At 40.3% G+C, this 19,663-nt stretch overlaps 1 protein-coding gene across 4 annotated transcripts in view; it reads right to left on the minus strand.

Annotated features, from left to right (window-relative positions):
* Nucleotides 1-4,130: 4,130 nt before the first annotated feature.
* Nucleotides 4,131-19,663, minus strand: part of LOC135261384 (uncharacterized) — a 30,705-nt gene continuing 15,172 nt past the window's right edge. For all 4 annotated transcript variants that reach the window (XM_064347641.1, XM_064347637.1, XM_064347640.1 and 1 more), the window contains exons 5-8: nucleotides 17,893-17,973; nucleotides 9,252-9,397; nucleotides 7,461-7,524; nucleotides 4,131-5,180 (exon numbers count right to left, since the gene is read on the minus strand). In XM_064347641.1, coding sequence (XP_064203711.1) covers nucleotides 5,142-5,180; nucleotides 7,461-7,524; nucleotides 9,252-9,397; nucleotides 17,893-17,973 — 330 coding nt within the window. In that variant the 3' untranslated portion in view covers nucleotides 4,131-5,141. The remainder of the gene's footprint in view (nucleotides 5,181-7,460; nucleotides 7,525-9,251; nucleotides 9,398-17,892; nucleotides 17,974-19,663) is intronic.

Genomic DNA, 19,663 nt, shown 5'->3' on the forward strand with positions numbered 1-19,663 from the left:
ATATTATAACTTAGCTGCTTTTAACTAGCGTTATTATGATAGCTACTTTTAACTAACATTAACTTAGCTGCTTTTAGCTACGTTGCTTGAATGATCTAACGTTATTATGACAGCCTAATGACGTTAGTTAAACGCCGCTTAGTTAAAAGCAGCTGTTATTGTAATGTTACCTAGCTAGCTAACATTGTTTCTTAAGGATGTGATGTAATGTGCAATGTTACTACCTGTGCAGTTACACGTCACATCACATCCTGAAGAAACAAACATAGAAATTATTGTTTCTGACACAGGCTCTTACTGATAATGAAAGTTATAAGTACCCTACTTGCCGATGACAAAATGGCTAATTTATTACAAATACAGATGTGGCTTGATCCAGAATACCAGGATTTATCATTTAAAACCTTTTCTCCTCATTGGCTTGGTCTTTTTGCAAGTTAAAGACATAAAACTTAAAATTGAGGTTCCTGGCTTTGTTATTTGTGCAACCCAACACACAACCACGTTTCAACACAACGGATTGTTTCCCCCCATCATGGGGGTGTGGCCTATTCTTTCCCAGTCTCTATGCTTGCGTGAGCGTAGGTATTCATATTTCTCGCCCCTTCTTTCTCAAAAAGGGGAAGGAACTGCAAGAACCGCTGACTCACGCTCAAAACTAGTGAATTGTCTCATATGGCTAGCAAAAATATGCGGAAGTGGTGGTTCAGTGCTATAGGATAGACTTTGAAGTTCGGAACAGGATATTTTTAACATTCTACGGCCAAATAATACCAGAAAATATATATAAAAAAGTTTTTTGGTGCAGTTCCCCTTTAATTCAATAATTAAAATAAATCATAAGTTAGATACAGATACAATTTTACCAAGACGAATGTGATTATAATTATAAGTATTTTTAGAGCGCTCAAAGGACTGGTGTTAATAACAAATAGCACTTAACCCACTGTACATGGAGGCTTTTAAGTGACAATAACACCACCACCCCCCTCACTTCCCCGTAGGCCTACCATCAGAAATGCTTCATGACGGAACAACAATAACCCAGTCACATGGCTTCTGATTCCCTCTCTTCATCTCTTTATTGCCAATAAGGCAAAGATAGGCATCGAACTGCAGCTTTCTGAGGGAGCTTCTTTTTTTGCCACATCAGTAGGCTTGCTCTTTCAGACCACTCTGGAAGAACCACTTCTCAACAAGAGTCACGAGTTATGCTATGTGACAATGCGAGAAAAAAATACTACGGAAGTGTGAAGTGATCAAGATTCGTGATACATTTTTTTTTCCCAGTTCAGGCGTTGAAGAGTCTATTCGCAAACAATTACGCTGCATTAAACAGCGTTCGTGTAGCAGACTCCCTTATCCAGAGTGACATGCAGCTGTGAGGAACAGAAATGCATTCAACTGGTAATGTGAGAAAAAAGACCAGGCCCATTGTTGTTGCCAATGAAGAAATCAAACATTTTATTTCAGTAGTGGAAGGAAAGTGGTTTGCATTAAAAATTTAAAAATTAAAAATAATAATAAATCCAACAACAACTGGACAATTCTTGACTGGCCCAGTCATTCATCTGATCTGAATCCAATTGGACATGCACTTAAAATGCTGAAGAGCATTGCCAGGCAAGATACTCAGCACCTGGTGAGGTCTATTGCTCACAGACTTCAAGCAGTCATTGTATGCAAAGGATATGCGACAAAGTCCTAAACATGACTGCCTTCATTTACATAACATTAATCTGTCCCAAATATTATGGTGCCCTGACATGGGGGGCCTATGTGTAAAAAGCGCTGTAATTTCTACATGGTGAAACCAAAGTGTATAAAATAACTTTAAAGAAAAGCTGAGACTATGCACTTTAACCACATGCGAATTGTTTGATTGTAAATCTAACATTGTGGAGTACAGAGCCAAATGAGGAAGACATATGTCTTTGTCCCAAACATTATGGAGTTCACTGTGCATGAGATCCATAGTTAGCTCACAGATGACACAGTTAGCATTGTTCTGCCTCATATTCGTTATTATGCACAAGTGCTCACATTCTTCTTGAGCTTGAAAGAGACCTGACAGCTGTGTGTGTCATGCATGTTCCACGTTCTATAGCACTGGTTCAACAGGACAGTTGTCAAATGCAGATATGCATACTGATAAGCTTTTTTTCATAATGTAAAGCAGGGATCTCAAACTTAAATCCTGAAGCACCGCTGTGCATGTTGGTTCATGTGTTCTTCCACTTAAGTGCTTAATTTAAGTTATTTATTGGCTAAAGAGTCTTAACACCTCGTTTCCCAGGCCTGAATTGACGGGTGATTGAAAGGAAATGAAATTTAAGACCTCTGATTTAAAGCATGTATTATACTATGACTGCAGAAGTGTTTGTTACCTCTGCTTCAATACCCACTCACTGACTTCTGTAACTGGCTCTCTGAACATGTGCATTCTACAGTATGTAGCACAGGCCTCATGGCTGGTGCTATTTTCTGGGCCCTTAAGCTAAGATTTCAGCAGAGTTATTGTTGGATATGTGAAGAATGCACTCAAACAACCAAAGCCAGGGTCTGACACACAAATGATGGCTGCAAGCAACAATGACCAGCCAAGCACAACATGCCTGCCAACATTAATGACTAATCTCTAGTGTGATGACCAGAACATGTCTCAGAAGTAACACAATTTATAGCTTATGAAGCTTTCATAATTAAAATATTTTAAATTCTTTAAAGAAAAATCCTTCTAACGTGAGCAAATGTGACATGGTGATGCACATTGTTGACCTTTAACCTCATTCCAAGTTTCACCATACGTAATCATAGTTTCTAACAATTTTTGATTACTTTTCAGAAATGGGACATCCAGTGTGACTGTACATGTTTACTGTGGCTGGAGGAATGTTTGTACTGACAAAAGTCTGCCTGCCAAATGCGTTGTTGCAGCTGGAGAGTGTACCTACAATGTTGACTGAAGTTACTGCACTTCCCCTCTGGACAGATTGAGTGACAGGGCACTCTGTGCCACACCCTCAGTGTACCATTCAGACAAACAAACAAACAAACAAACAAATAACCTCATGTGCCTGGCCCACAGCACTTACGCTTGATGGATGGTCATTTTCATTGCCTTTCCACGTTTAATGAACCCTGCATCCTGATCCTAATTGAATGCTCTCTGTTGTCCCAAGTCACTTGTGCTGTTTCCCACAGTGCTTTGCCTATATGTCATGTGTTTTTGTTTTCCATCGGCATCCTTTTCTCTCTGGCTTCCTTTCTGTGCTGTCATTCCTCTCATTCTTTCTTGTTCTTGTTTGTGAGACCAGCCATTGATGGGCAGTGAATAGGGGTCTTTCAGTACACAGCTTATTTTTACTCTCCCTGTCTAATATTCTTTTAAGACCATGGAAGAGTAAGCGTGGGTGAAAAAAATGGTAATAAAGCCTTGCAGGGCATTTCTTTATTGTTTTCTTTCTCCTTCGCTCTTCTGTCTCACAGTTTTTGAAACAGTATTGGAATGAGGGTGAGAGAATTAAAGTACATCTCTCTCCTCTCTCTCGCTCTCCCTCCGCCCCTCTCTCTCTCATACACATACAAACCCCCCACCCCGACAACCCCACAAGTCTCCATTAACCTTTTGTGGTTTATCATGGTGATGGTAGGTAATGACTGAATGCTATGCATTCTTACCTCGTATAAAGCCATGCAATTATGGCTGCCACTTCCTCAGGACCATTTAAGCATCTTTTAACCCCTTGACATGCCACAGTGTGATGCACATCAAGACAGCTACTAACGCCCATCTGTACACTTGCTCAGAAGTACACTCAGCAGGTCAGATCTGGTTACCTCATTTAGAAGCACCTTGTTTTACTCTCAGTTGCAGGAGTGGTCCTCATATGAACCTGGAGATACTATATCAGATCAGTATCTTCCAGTCTATAGGACACCAACAAACGGGAAACCATGGCAGAAATTACACAAATGTGTTTGGGAGCTGATGTCTGAATGGCCGATGATGTTTAATTATCAAGACGCTTTGAATGTTTTGAGTAAATGTGACCATAAAAGGACCTGTCCTGCTGGGCTGAGTAAATGGATGATGAGACGGCCAAGGCAGAACTCAGCAGACCACATCATTGCATAAAGGAATTTAATTAGCTACTGGTCACATGACATTGTCTTCTGGGAAACAAATTAACCAGGTCATCTTTCTGAATTCTTTCAACCCCTCTGCTTCCAAGATTCATAATTCACAGGAAACAATTCAACCACTCAGAAATAATGACTTTCACTGAGGCTAATGGCTTAAACAGGTATGAATATATTTAAGCAAGCATACTGAATTCTTGTCCCATTGATTTTAGCATGACATCGTTCCTTGACAATTTTCAAAAGGACGGAGAAGAGAGGTATGCACTGAGAAACTTTTTTTTCAAATAGGGCACGTCTTAAATGGCCTGCATTATCTTTCTCTGATGTGTGCTGACAAGAGAATACAGTAATTTGTGTAATGGTCTTTTTAAGGAAAATCCATTTATAAATGAGCTCAATTGTCAAGATAGTAAAGTTTATTAAATTGTATTAATTGTTTAGCATTCTTCTCTGGCCTGTCTTAAAATGCATTAAATATGACATTTTATGGACCCATGCATACCATTAATTAATTCACTCATGCATTCTCTCATTCAATGGCGATGCACCACAAAGTGTAATACAGCAGTTATCTGGTGCCTGAACCCAAGACCTTCTGAGCAGATTGCCACAGGCGTCCCTTTCCCTCAAGCTCTCTCTCTCTCTCTCTCTCTCTCTATCACACTCTGTCTCTAACTCTCCTACGTCTAATTCAGTATTAATGTCATCTGTTTCTGCCCTCTACTGTGCAGTCCACAATAAGCCTACTAAGGCAATAAAAACTGACCTTCAGAACAAACAAACAGCGAAAATACCATCTCAATTATCACCAGCTGCTTCTCGGAAAGATTTATTATGGCAAAAGTTGCAGGTTTGATGCTTTAGAGAGGAGTGCACACGGAGCCTAAAGTAACATCTCCCAAAGGGAGTCAAATATCACTTTGTTGTGTTGTTGGCTATCACACTGGGTCATGTATGACATGAACATCTTGCAGTCATTCAGATCAAAAGGTGCGTTATGAAGGCTGCATCCAGCGCTGGGACTTCATGTAGATCTGCAGATAACAGATAAGAGAAGCCATCAGAGGTAAATAAATATATTAAAAAAATAAATAAATACATTTCCTCTTTAACCACCACGTTCCCAAAGGGATTGAATATAGCAGATGACTTATGATTGAAAAAATGCACCCTGAGAAGAAAAATGTTAGGGAAAACAAAAAACAACAGTAGTATGTTTTCGTTGTTCATAGAAATCTGCTTTTAAAAATTCACCAACTCTGAATTTCAGAAAGAAGACTCTTTGGACAGATTCAGAACTCTTTTACCAGGCCTACTCTGTTTTATGGCAGATGCTGCAGGGCATACATGCTCAAGCCCTTAGACTAGAGTGCTCCATAAGGTGACATCATGTCTTTGGGAGTTTGCCAGAGTTCCGCAGTCATTCTATGCTTCTGTAGCATTCAGATGCACTCTGTCATAAGAGAGGGACTTGCCAGTTAAATATTTATATATTCATTTGGTCTAAATATTTCAGAGAGAGGATGATCTCAACTAAAATGGAGTCATGGTGACTCAGTGCTGTACCACGGTGGCCTGCTGTTTTTGGCTGTATTCAGCTTTATACAACTTGAAATGTATAATAAAACAAGCTCACATTATTTGTTTGTGTGTGTCTATTTCTAGTGCGTGTCTGTGTGTGTGCAAGCATGCGTATGCAAGCACACCGCTGTTTTCTATTTGCATGTGCAATAATAACAATTCAATTGACGTTAGAGTCTATTTGGAGGGAAAATTAGGAAGATTACCTACTCTGCAGAAACAGAGGTATTCTATTGCTCGATGTCCAGCTGCTTACTGTTTTACACTGACACAATACAATTGCTAGGCCTGTTCTAAAACAAACCTATTTGCAAAGTGCAGTCCACATCTGCTGCATAACATGTGCCATGCCTGAACAGCATTTCAACATTGCAGAATTGAGAGTTGAACTTTGTTATTATGCCAAATTGTAACACTGTTGGCATTGTTCTCCACAGGCTGCACTTCAAATTTGCAAAGGATTTTGTACACATTGTGTGCCACAGAGAATGCACTTCCTCAACTTGTCAATGCTATGTTTTCATTTACATGAAATGACAGATTGTTACTTATGATGTGTGGTGTAAATGTCCACTTTGTGAAACCATTCTTGCATACGCTATGGATTTTCTGTTAATTTGAGGAATAGACAGGATCTGTTCCTCTAATTTGGGCCTTAGTCAGAGCTTCCTGCTATTTCTTAAAGCCGATGATGCTTTCAGCACCATGGACAGTAGCTTCCTCACCAAAAAGCATGCTCAATTGAGGCTCATTGGTCATAATCCCTGTTGCTTTTCTCAGGTATCTATAAAAGCATACTTTAAAGGGCAGACATGAACGGGGTCTTATTTTGTGTCTATCCCCATTTGACTGCTCAGTCTAAGATATAAAATAAAATAAAATAAAATAAAAATTGCCATTGGTCAATTGGCTAATTTTACTATTTTCCTCTGTGTGTTTTTTTAAGCATATACAGTATATGAATTATTTTACATTTATGTAATTTCTGTTTATATTGTTGGGAGGGGGGTGTAAAAACAAAATGAAAAAAAGGATTGGAACACACAGATGGTCCTCATGAATATTCATAGTGGACTGCTGAAATGTATCCAAGTATGATTAATACACAGGAAAGCATTACATCTAAATCTAAAATAAAGGATTGTTATTATTATAGAACTTGCTTTATAATAAATGGGCAAATCGATCAACAGAAATATTAAATAAGGGTGTCAAACCAGATTTGCAAGTGACTGACTACTTTGGTGCAAGCATAGATCACTAGTAGAATACTTCATCCCTTTACAGTTAATGTGAGAATAGATGAAACTGTATTGCCAACACTTTTGAAGATATATATTTTTTCAAATGTCACAAACAGACAGACCTGCCAAGCAGCGAGCACATTTAGTCTGAAATAAAGCCATGCGTAATTCAACAGCATTTTCAACTACAGTATGTTCATGAAAGCATATTGCCATGACATAGGTCACATAAAAATGCTTCAGATGCTTCACTGAAAAAAAAGAAAGAAAAAAAAGCTTCATTGATCAACTTTTCAAACTGTGTTTCTGAAAAACATAGCACCATCAATTGATTCAACTAAAGTCAAGGGCAATGGGAGAAAAAAAAAACATTGTTTCTAACAATGTTGAATACTTACATTTCCTTGTACTGCTACTCTCTTTAATGTGGGCATAAACAGTAACACAGTTCTCTTTGCCTTTTCAATCACAGAATGAACATAACCTTACCAGTGGTGTTTCTGAGAAACCAGGAACAGCGCTGTTTGGACTCAGATTGGCTTGAAAATTGTCCCTGGTGAGACAAGTCAGAGCCAGAGAGTGAGGAAGGAGTGAGAAAGGTGCAGAAAGGGAAAAAGTATCACTTTACAGATCAAATCAAATTTAATTTCAGCACAGATACAGTGCAATCATACTGAAAACACTCTTTTTTTCATTTGACCTGGGGGTGGAACTACAAAGCGGACATCTCCAAGCACCGGAAGCTCTGTGTGATTGTGATTTCTTTACTTTTCATAATCTGCACAATGCTCAGTGCAGATAACCCTTTCAGGAAGCTAGAGGCTCAACTCCTGCATATAACAAACAGGGCTGTGGCTCGTCTGTGAGCCCCGTACAAGCACATCACCATAAAAGGTTTTCACAAAGAGGCTTCAAGTGTGGTAGCTGGAACGCCATGGCTTGAAAAAGTTCAGTGGTATAAATCCCATATAATACATTGTGCAAGCATGGGAATACAGACAAAATTAGACTAAAACGCAAGATGAAAATATGAACTCTTGCATCTCATTTAATGTCAGCACTCCTATATTGATTTAGTAGCTCTACAGATTTCATCGGATATCTGTTCCCTGCTGCCAGTACAATATGACAATTATTTAAAAAGCCTGACAGGTCTGACACAATTTCCTCCCTTTTTCTTTAGCATATATTCGTTCAAGTACTTACAAGAACCAATGGAGGAGCACCCCACCTCTGCAACCTCCCAGTGACCCCAACGTCATTATTGGCCTTTTCCTGTTTTGACGAAGGGACGCTGTTCTTTATCCACCCCGGTGCTCAGCCACCATGCCATTCAGTTTTCCGGGAGATGCCATTCGAACCCGGCCACACAAAATGTTCTCGGCGAAATTGCCGCGACGTTACAGACGCTGGGTACCAATGCCGCAGCGAGGCTTCAGGAACACTGTGTCTCAGCTGAAGCGCATGCTGCTCCTCATGCGTTATCAACTCAGTTTGAGCGATGCGTTCACTTAGTGCTTATCCCAGCTTTCATTTGTTTGTTTATTTTCTACAGGGTACTTCAGTGCAAATCATACGCGTAAGGTAAGCTTTATTTTTCGGGGGGTTTTGTTCAAATCTTAGTGTAAAAATAATACCAAATAGTATAATAATAATAATAATAATAACAATAATAATAATAATTCCTAACATTTACAGTATATAGCACTTTTCTTGATACTTAACATGCCATCTACAGTGATGAGAGGGAAATTCACCTCAGCCACCACCAATGTGTAGCACCCACCTGGACGATGCTAGGCAGCCATTTTGCACTGGCATGCTCACCACACATTAGCTGAGGTGGAGCGGGCGAAAACGACTTTTTTACGCCAAATAAACTGGGGGATGATTAGGTGGCAAGTTGTGAAAGCCAGGGTGGGAATTTGGCTAGGACACCAGGGAACCCCTTACTCTTTGCGATAAATGTCATGGGATCTTTAATGGCAACAAAGAGTCAGGTTTAACGTCTCATCTGAAAGACTGTGTCTTGTACAGCACAGTATCCCCATCACTGCCCTGGGGCACTGAGGTTTACTTAACCAGAGGGAAGATCGCCCCCTACTGGCCTACCAACACTACTCCCAGCAGCAACTTAATTTTCCCAGGAGGTCTCTAAGTACTAAACAAGCCCACACATGCTGAGCTTCAGGCATTCAGCAGGAGCAGGGTTCATAGTGGTATGGCTACTGACTATTGTTGATTCCCATGATGACCTTAATGACTTCCCTTTCCCTGTACCTGCGGAGAGGGGTGGAAGGCCACAACGGGCCACCCCCAGGTAAGTTTGCTGGCATCAGGAAGGGTGGGGCGGGCTGTCCAGGGGGAAGGAACAGAATAATGGGTGGAGGGATGCCCTCCTGTACGACGTTCATTTGGTTCACGGACTGTCAACAGAAGAGAGGAGAAAGGTCAGTCATGGAAAAACATATCACACATCTCTCTCTCTCTCTCTCTGTCTCTCTCTTTCTCTCTCTCTCTTCCATAATGTTATCATATGATCATGGAATCTGGTCCAGTGCTGGGTTGTGGGGTGTCAGAGTGGTTATTTATTTATTTATTTTATTGTAGGGCTGTCAAAGTTAACACATTAACTCATGAGATTTATTTTTACTGATAATTGCATTAAAATCTTTAACGCAGTTAATCGTATTTTCTGTGGCGACCCCCTTAAGTGCAGATCTTTGACTGGATTACCAATCAACCATCCTGTCTTTAACCATTATAAGGTAAAGCTGATCCTGGACCTGCGAAGACAGATCTGCCGCTGGGGAAAATGCCAACCGGCCGTAGGCGAGTTGGCAGTAACAACCAAAGAACTAAGCTGTGCTAGCTAATGCAGTCTTTATGACAAGGAGAGTTCCAATGTCACAGAAGCACTACGCGCTTGAAATACCAACTGCAAGTTAAACGCTTCAGTGAGAGTGCTAGTGACAGCGCCATGAACAGAAACAGTTTTAGAATGTAAGAATCGCCACAAACTTATCAAACAGACTTCACCATTTACTACATATTGCTGTAGCAAGGGACCTGGGTTTGATGGATGTACACATACGTACACATTACCCTCGCAAGGTAAAGCTTTTTAATGATAGCCTACGTACGAAAGCAAGAAAGCAGCTGAATTGAAACTCAAACATGCGATGGCTTACATTCACTGCGGATCACTGCAGTGGTGATCAAAACACACAGGTCCGCCGATAATTTTAACAGACTAATTTGTCTTAGCAACTGCCTTAAAGAAAAGAAACAGGCAGAGGTAGTGACCTTACACTGCAGCTCACCACTCTGAAGTGATGGGGACAATGTAGTACACTTTTAATGATGAAGTGATTTTTACCCCCAATAATTCAGGCTAAACATTACTTTCATTGTGTACTACCACCACATTTTGAACAGAGCAGTATCTTGCGATCGCGGACCGAGGGTAGCAGGGACCTGGGGGGAATGTGGATGGATTGCAGGTACCATTGAAAGAAAAATTACTCTTAACTCACCCAGGTCCCAATCTAGAAGTCTAGGCAATGAAGACATTGGATTGGATCTGAAAAAATTGTGTACATCCTTAACAAACTTAGAGGCTCAAACTACCATGCGCTTTCAATGATAGAGAACATTACACTCAAATAAAAAATGTTACTGTATTATTGACATGGCAACCACATGTGTGTGCCACGACGGATGTATTGCAATGTGTAGGATGATGAAAGCAAATATATTTGTCGTATTAAATTGTATTGCCACATTTTAAGTACGTATTCAAGGCCAATACAATCTCTTTGTATTGCTATATTGTGTTTGAAATTATAGGTAAAATATTTGATTTTAAAAAATCAACTCTGTAAAATTCCGCCATACATGCATGCATGCATTTTATGTCACAGCACACTTCAATTAAGACTGCCTATTTATGAATATGGTACATGGACTGCATTTATATAGCGCATTTCCCAGCCACTGCTGCACAAAGTGCTTTACAATTAATCAACTCATTCACCCATTCACACACACACACTCACACACCAATGGTGAAAGGCAGCCATTCAAGGTGCCAACTAGCTTGTCGGGAGCAATTGGGGTTAGGTGTCTGGCTGAAGGACACATAGACACACCCACTGGCTCGTAATTTGGCCATATTTTGACAGAACTGCTAGAAAAATAATAATAACCTGTATAAAGCTATGTGAGTTCAGCCAAAATACCAAATGTCATGCAACTCGGTCAATTTTTGTAAAAGGAGAAGCATTTTAAGTGTTTTGCAAAAGATTCGATACGGCGGACTTCATGGGTTCTTGACAACTCTCCGGTTGCCTGTCAACCGCTCTACCTCCTGAGCGAATGTTGAATAGTAGGATTCACTGCCACCTGCTGCCATGCCCTTCTGGAGTCCACTGGGCTGCAGGCAAGCAGGGCGGGGCTTGATAAATACATTCTCTTTGCAAATATGCTGGCAGAATATGATATATCACAGTACATTAAAAAAGTTCTTGACCTCCTTTCTTCGTGCTATAGCTCAAATTACGTCCAGCTGTGACCCCGTGCATTTCAGCAACATCCTGGAAGTAAAATCCTTACCCCAACTTATGTAATGCTGACTTATCTTATCTCTGCTTGGGATGCAAATTGGGAACTTTGCAATTACAGGACAAGGGCTCCTAACTTTATAATCTTATCTTTATAAAACTATAGATAGGAAGAGGGAATTACATTACATTAGCAGATCCTCGAATTCAGAGCGACTTACTTAGTATTACAGAAGAATACTAACATGCTAAAATACACAATCAAGTGCACTGCTCGATACGCTAATTCTATCAATCCCCAAACTTCAATCCCCAGAGAACAACATTTTGCATTCAAATATGCGTCAAAATGAAGGCAATATTTCCACCTCAAGGACTTTGATTCAGCCAGAAATGTTTTTACCTAGCTCTTCTCTGGTAGAAATTCTCTGGTAACAAAGACTCACTCTCTCAGTAAGCAGGGACAATATATGCACCATGCATTTAAGATCTCACTCACCTGGAAATAAAACCAGATCCTCTCCCCCGCCCTGTGGAGTGTGCTATTTCTGAATCCATATACTGTTGAAATACATATTTTTTTGTATTATATGAATTCGCAATATCTCTGTTCTGTGCATACCATACCTGGCTTCCTTATATTAAGTAAAGTGTGAAGTTCTTTCTGCCTGCTCAAACAGCACATCAACTTTTCAGATATACAGATTGCAACAGTTCTTTCCCATGTGCTTTTGTTTGATTGAGTAGGTATCTTTTTATTATTTGGATGCATATCACATTTCCTCTTTAACTGAAGGGAACCACATTCTTTGTGCACACCTTTGCCCTGCTTTTCTAATGAGCTAGAGCATATGCATCAACAAAAAGCATATTTCCTTGAGATGCAAATTCGGATTTACTCAATGCATGCTTCCCCTTTTTCTCCATTTTTGGAATGGCAATATATATCATATATGCGCATATAGGGTACAGACAAACATGTGCTCTCCTCCAAAGCATGTGTTGTCAGCCACCACTTATTTCTGATGTTTGCAGGAGAAGCTCACACAGACATGAGTCAGACACTTTAGGAGCTGCTCAGTAGGCTGACTCACAGGCACCACTTGGACCAGCTGGGGTCACTAGTGAGCGATGAGACACTGTAATCTATGTATCTCTGTGCTTCATTAGATATAAACGCAAAATTGTATTTCAATTTGTTGCACGTTCAGCTTGTTCAATTTGTTGTTCAGATGAACCTATACATTTTCAGTTGAGAAAACCAAAAAATAAAAATAAAAACAGGTGTAGAAAATTGAAGTAAAAATTTTAGGTTTATCCAATGAAACATTTTTTTTTTCAGTGTGCAGTGTTAGTCTTCCCATTTTGTGTAAATGCATTGGAACTTTTGTGCCACCACACGAGTGAGGGATGAATGGTTGAAAAATCCGACCAATCCTACTAGATCACCAACCCGATGAGGTCAGGAGTTGAAGAAGTTTCCATGGTGATTCATCATCTAACAGAGAATTCAATGCATTCCATGAAAGCGCACTGTAGAACTGCTACACCAAGACACACACACACACACACTTATCCATTAGGCCAAGTATGATCTGAAACGGTGCTGCACCTGTGTGGGGTCTCAGTGGCCTGAATGTGTGTAATAACATGAGAAGCAGTCCGGGTTAATTTACTTGGCCTATTTTTATTTAATTAATAAAGGGGTGGGGAAGGTGGGGGTGGGATGGATACTGTTCAATTTGACTGCCAGATTTGACTTGTTATGACAGTAAGATTGAGATTTCTCAAAGCAGGGTTTTCATATTATTTCCTTAATAATTCTGTGGTCCACAGGTTAGCACTGCTCTTTAATAGAGCAAATCCTGCTTCACTCAAAGCAGGGGAATGAAGGGTTAAAATGGCCAAGCGGTGCAACAGAAATCTACCCAAACTGGCAAGCAGGAAATGAGTTATGTGGCAGCAGCTGGTGTGGTGTGAAAAACAACAATGTCTAAAATGAAATGTGATGTACTTCTTTAAAATAGTAATAATAAATAAATAAAAAGACCCAGAGGGTGTCACCCACTGGTGTGGCACAGTCCCTTCCCTGGCATGAAGGCATGAAGGGGGGGCTGTAAAATGCCTCACCAAATCTGGCACTCTGTTTGTACACAGGCACAGCACAGCTAGGCATTTTTCCTCATATGTCAGTGATGGCACCAGAACAGAAAGCCAAGGAGCGCACGGTGACACTTTGTCATTCTGGACACTTTCACAAGATCACAGGGAGGAAAAAAAAACAGAGAAGAGAGGGATCTTTTTTGAATACAACACTGGACATTGGGAGGAAGGGAGGGAGGGAGGAGGAAGGAAGATAAATGAAAAATGATCCAAAACTATGGTGCTCTTATGAAGGCCATCCATCAAGAGAAATGCTCATATAAGCCATCTCTCACATATTCAATTAGTCTGCCTCTGAGATGCAGGAACATGCATCACGCCTCTGTGTGTGTGTGTGTGTGTGTGTGTGTGTGTGTGTCTCAGGACCAGTAACAAATGTTCATCTGCTTTATCTGTATCTGTTATTCCATTCGAGGGCGGAAAAGAACGGAACTGGAGAACACTGGAGGAAGGGTGGCAAAGGCAAAGGGCAACACTTTGTCCTCTGCCATCTTTTGTTTATGCAAGTATTACTTTCAGTGATACTGATATTGAATGCAAGGCTTTTCCCTTGAAAATATGAACATTGCAAATAACTTCTATCGCTTTTCTTAAAACCAAAATTAGCAAATGTATTATTTTTAATCCCGCATGTTTGTGTGCCTAATTATTGCTGTCTTTCAGGTAAAAAGATAAGGACTTCTGTAGAAGTGATAATACAAGGAATTTAGGGTGAGACTGCTTTGCACAGTCTGGCTTCGAGGGTGGAAGGTGGTAGGGGGTGTTCACCTTAACTCAATAAGGTACCACCATCGAGACACAAAGGAGCCTTCTGGAACCTTTCCTTTGCAGAGTGTGCCCCTGGAGGGCTGCCTGTGCCTGCTAGTTTTCCATGTTTTTCAGCTCCAATTATTCATTTGAGTCACTGAGCAACGTCACTGTTGATGTGCACGCGCGACTCTGGGGCAGAATTCAAGGATATCATGTGATGTCATAAGACAGCTGGTCACCATATTGTTGGTGTCATTCAGCAGCAGCGGTCGTACTTGTGGCTATCATTTAGTTTAGCTAGTCGGCGACTTTAGTTATAGGGCATAATTGTAAATAAAAGAAAGTGCCGGCAATATGTTGTGCTGTCGGTTGTCAATTATTCACTGCATTTTAGGTGGCAGATAAAGGAAAAATATGACAATGGATTTCCTAGACTTGTTCTGAGTACAGCAATGAATGTTCTTAAGGGCTGAGAGTCTGTGGTCATTGTGGCTATTACTGTAGGGAACCTTAAAAAGTGCCAAACTCTCGGTGCAGTATAGGTATGGGGCATACCTGCCATCCCAATATATTACCAGGTGTATTATTTTTAGTGAATATCAGTCACGGTAGTCTTATCAGTGTGGTGCAGTGTATCGCTATTTACAGGCTATATTATATATTATCTGTACTGCAGCCAATCCTTCAGTTTTTATGAGCCAGTACACACAAGATAGTATCACACTTTTTATACATTTATAAGGTAGCATCACACTATGTGAGCTGTGGAGCGAAAGCAAGTACAGGAACGACTGCAGGCCCTTTTAGCGAGTTTTCCAAGGAAAAAGGCTGATGTCTGCTCAAAAAGTCACTATATTTGTCACTAGGCTCTTTATTTAAAATACAGTCGCTAAAGGGGTCTGAAAACTCACAAAATCTGGCAACAAAGTCATCAAGTTGGCAACGCTGTTATCATTAAGTCATCAATATAGTGGCCACAGATATTTTTTCACATGATTGAAACCCATGAATATTAAATATCACAGAAGAAATCAATAACAACCTGCAATTGCCGAAGCTGAAATGGATGACAAAGACCACACTTTACATCAAATATGTTATTCACATCAACACTGAGCTAACTAAGCAGTTTGGTGTAAATGTGCAGTATTTATTCAATTTAGCAAGTGTCCACAATGTATGATGCTATGTTATAGGTGCTGAATTGAATGCTACAACCATGTAGCTACAGTCTTTAAGCAAAATAAGTAGGTGGCTAGCTAGCTATTCATGACAGAAAACATATTGTGCAACTATTTTGACCCAATCAAATAAAATTTTAACACTTGGTTACACAAGTGACAGCGAACCTAGATGGGTTGCTCTTAGATATTAAGCATTCATTTATCATAACATCATTTCTCACAGACAATTTACTGAAATAATCATTGTCAGCTGCTCCACATTTGTTTGTGTGTTAAGCAGCCTAGGCAGGCTACCTATGTAGACTCCTAGCCTATCTGGCCAAGCATTATCACTACAAAAAGTTACACTCTATCAATTTCAAACAGATGGTTATATTTTCTAATGCCTTGCAAAGATGAAAGTGAAATGAAAGAACGAGAAACGTAAGTAGATACGCTTAGTCCTTAGCTGCATTGTGATAGCCTATCAAGGTGATACAGTTTTTGCCCCTGGGTTGTGCGTGCATCTTCTTTTGTTTACAAACAAGAAATGGGTAGAGTTAGAGTCCACACACCTTCACTCTACTCACACCTACACACCTTACAGACTCCACAAACCTTCAAGGCCTGAATTGGTTGCCCATTATAAGGAAACTACAAACACAGACAATGTGGGCTTCCAGGATGGGCAGGAGTCTGACACCCCTGATGTAAGCAGTCAGAGGGAATGCACATAATGAAATAATTAGAGCTTCGTTTCAGAGAGAGAGGCAGGGTGTATATTGCCATCCACAGCTATCATAAGCGCTTCCTTTCACATGTTTGATAACCTTAACTCATCTGAGATGATCGCTTATCAAACATACAGCCCCACAGCCAATGCACCCCTCATTTTTCTTAAGCGAGAGCTAAATGTAACTCTTCCCTCATTTTGTCTTGTAACTGGTATTTATTACATGCCAAATACTTTTTTTTTTTAATTCTCTCAACTTGCAGTTTGTATTTTTGCAAAAGTATTGTATCAATATTTAAGGTTTTCTTTTACCTTTTATTATGTATTGCTTTTTATACATAAAATTGAATATCGCTGTGCTTTGTTGTGATCAGCCCCACCTTGTTCAACATGATTATAGCACACAGACCCTATGTTTTTTTCTTAAGATTTCACTGTTAAAGATATTTTTCTTTGTGGCACATAAAAATGTCTTATTTCCCATTTTCTATACTTAGCTTTCATGTGCTACATCATAATTCACATGGGCATAAAACTGGTGAAATAATATTTCTCACAAAGCTGACAACCTATTATGAGAAGGCATACAATAACTGTTACACAAGCTACCTTGACCACAGTGTTCTTATATTGGTGAACCCATCGTATTGTTGACAGTTAAAGATAGAATCATAGACTGTGATAAAGGTTGGCACTGAGCAAGGCTGTGTTCTGGTGTTCTTGGTTTTTGTTGATGAAAAGTCATTTTCTCCTGTTCAAAGTACACTGCTCTACACTGCTGCCCTGACCTCTATTTCGCTGTGCTGCTCCAAGCCCTGCTCCATACTCCTGCCTTGACCATAATGGCAGACTCTGCCACCCTGCTGCTCCATACTGCTGCTCTATGCCATTGCCCTGACCGTCACTCCACATTGCTGCCCTGGTCACTGTTCTCCACTGCTGCCCTGGTCACTGTTCTGTACTACTGCACTGATCACTGTTCTCTACAGCTGAATTGATCACTGTTCTGTACTACTGTACTGATCACTATTCTCTACTACTGCACTGATCACTGTTCTCTACTACTGCACTGATCACTGTTCTGTACGACTGCACTGATCACTGTTCTGTACTACTGCACTGATCACTGTTCTCTACAGCTGAATTGATCACTGTTCTGTACTACTGTACTGATCACTATTCTCTACTACTGCACTGATCACTGTTCTCTACTACTGCACTGATCACTGTTCTGTACGACTGCACTGATCACTGTTCTGTACTACTGCACTGATCACTGTTCTGTACTGCTGCACTGATCACTGTTCTCTACTGCTGCACTGATCACTGTTCTCTTCTACTGCACTGATCACTGTTCTGTACGACTGCACTGATCACTGTTCTGTACTACTGCACTGATCACTGTTCTGTACTGCTGCACTGATCACTGTTCTCTTCTACTGCACTGATCACTGCTTTTTTACTACCGCCCTGACCTTTCCTCCCCACTGCTGTTCAGGGCACTCTCGCACATTCATGCCCTAGAAGGGGTGGGTAAACCTGGTACTTACTGGCACAGTGGGCATTTGAAGTGGGTTGAGCCCGGGCTGCAGGGTCATCTGCTGAGGGGGAAACAGCTGCGGGAAGAGTTGCTGAAAAAAAAACGAAGAAAAGACGGTCAATTTCGTGCCAAGGTAGAAAATAAATACAGGGATAAATAAAAAGCTGAATGAGAATTTCAAAAAGGGGAAAAATCAATCCTTTAACAAGTGCAGCCAGGAAAATGCCAATACAATGTTACAGTGAGATATTCCAAGGCAGACACCTTGCTTAGAATGTCAATGTGATGAGATGTCTTTGCAAGAACTGCTTTCTTGCTAAACTAAGTAAATAATATAAGTGAATCAGAGAGCAGGATGGTTAATTACACTTTGGCCCTGTCAGACACACTGAAGGGTGGAAGCAACAAATTCAAATGCATAAACATGCCAATCTGCTCACAATGTGTGTGTGTGTGTGTGTGAGCATGTGTGCGTGCTTGTGCGTATGTGTGTGACAAAGAGAGAGAGAGAGAGGGGGGTGAGGGTCTTTATGCATGTCTCGTACAGTTAGAATGTTGTTCATGTAGATGCGTGAGGCTTATCTGAGGGTTCTGACAGATGGAAAACAACAGCTTTGTATAATATAGTTCTTCTTTGAGAAGAGCAAGTGCATCAGCATTTTTATGTAGTTACTGTCTCGATGTGTTCCTCGTGCACTTATTTATTTACCGCGCATACAAATCCTCTTCTGTGGTGCCATTCCTCATTGTTAGAATCGCGAGTCACTGCCGCACAAGCCCACGCGTTAGCCTCCGAGAAGCTGAGCGGCAGGCTTGGCACAGCTCGTGAGCCAGGTGAGAAACATCCAGGACTGGCCTGTCTGAAGGCTACCGGCCCGCATGTCGCTGCTCATCCATAATTCACCGCCACTCTTTCAGCCAATAACACTTTATATATTTTTTTTTCCATTTCTCTGTAATAATTCGTTTTTCTGAAGCAAGGAGAAAACCGTGCTAGGTGTTTTCACAGCAATTTAGAATGCGATATTCACATAGCCCTTTAAAAAATAAGTCATTAAGCTTGACATCCTAGTCATTACTATAATTATCATTGCCCTGGGGCAAGTTGCGACAGCGGGGCTTAAATAAACTTGGTTGTAATACTAAGCCAGACATTTGTATTTCTGACTTTGTGATGTTATTTTACAACAGTTGCACCAACAGAAAAAAAAGGCGAGGTTATTTCTACATTCAGTGTGAGTAATGTTTCCACACGTGAATAAATATAATGCAAGAACAGTTTCTGGGCAGCATAAGTTACTGAGATGTGTCTACCTTCATGATAGGCCAAGCCAGTGACATGAAGCCAAAAATCTTAATAGATTTAAAGAAACTGACTGTCAAACATGAATCTCATTCTCTGGGTATGGCGGGGAAGGATGTGTACATTGTGATAATTATAAACCATCGGCATGCTTCTAAATTTTGTACAACTCAGATCAGACCGAAAAGCATCCGGGTGGATTTGATACACCATTAATGAATCAATAGTCAGGTTTTCTGAATACAAACTCTTTCATAAATTGATATATGTATATATTAGTAAATACGCAATGTTCCAAGAAGTGTGGCTCGCTATTTTCAAAATATTCCAATATTTTTTTGAATGTCATGCCACATTTAACTTGAGGGCATTGAATTCTGGCAACATAGGCCATTATAACTGGTTAAGGGAGAGGATCTGACTTCTTAATGCAATAATTCACTTGTGAAAAGGTATACATGAATTGAATTATACTACA

Source organism: Anguilla rostrata, chromosome 8, assembly GCF_018555375.3.
Source record: "Anguilla rostrata isolate EN2019 chromosome 8, ASM1855537v3, whole genome shotgun sequence".
Taxonomy (NCBI): domain Eukaryota; kingdom Metazoa; phylum Chordata; class Actinopteri; order Anguilliformes; family Anguillidae; genus Anguilla; species Anguilla rostrata.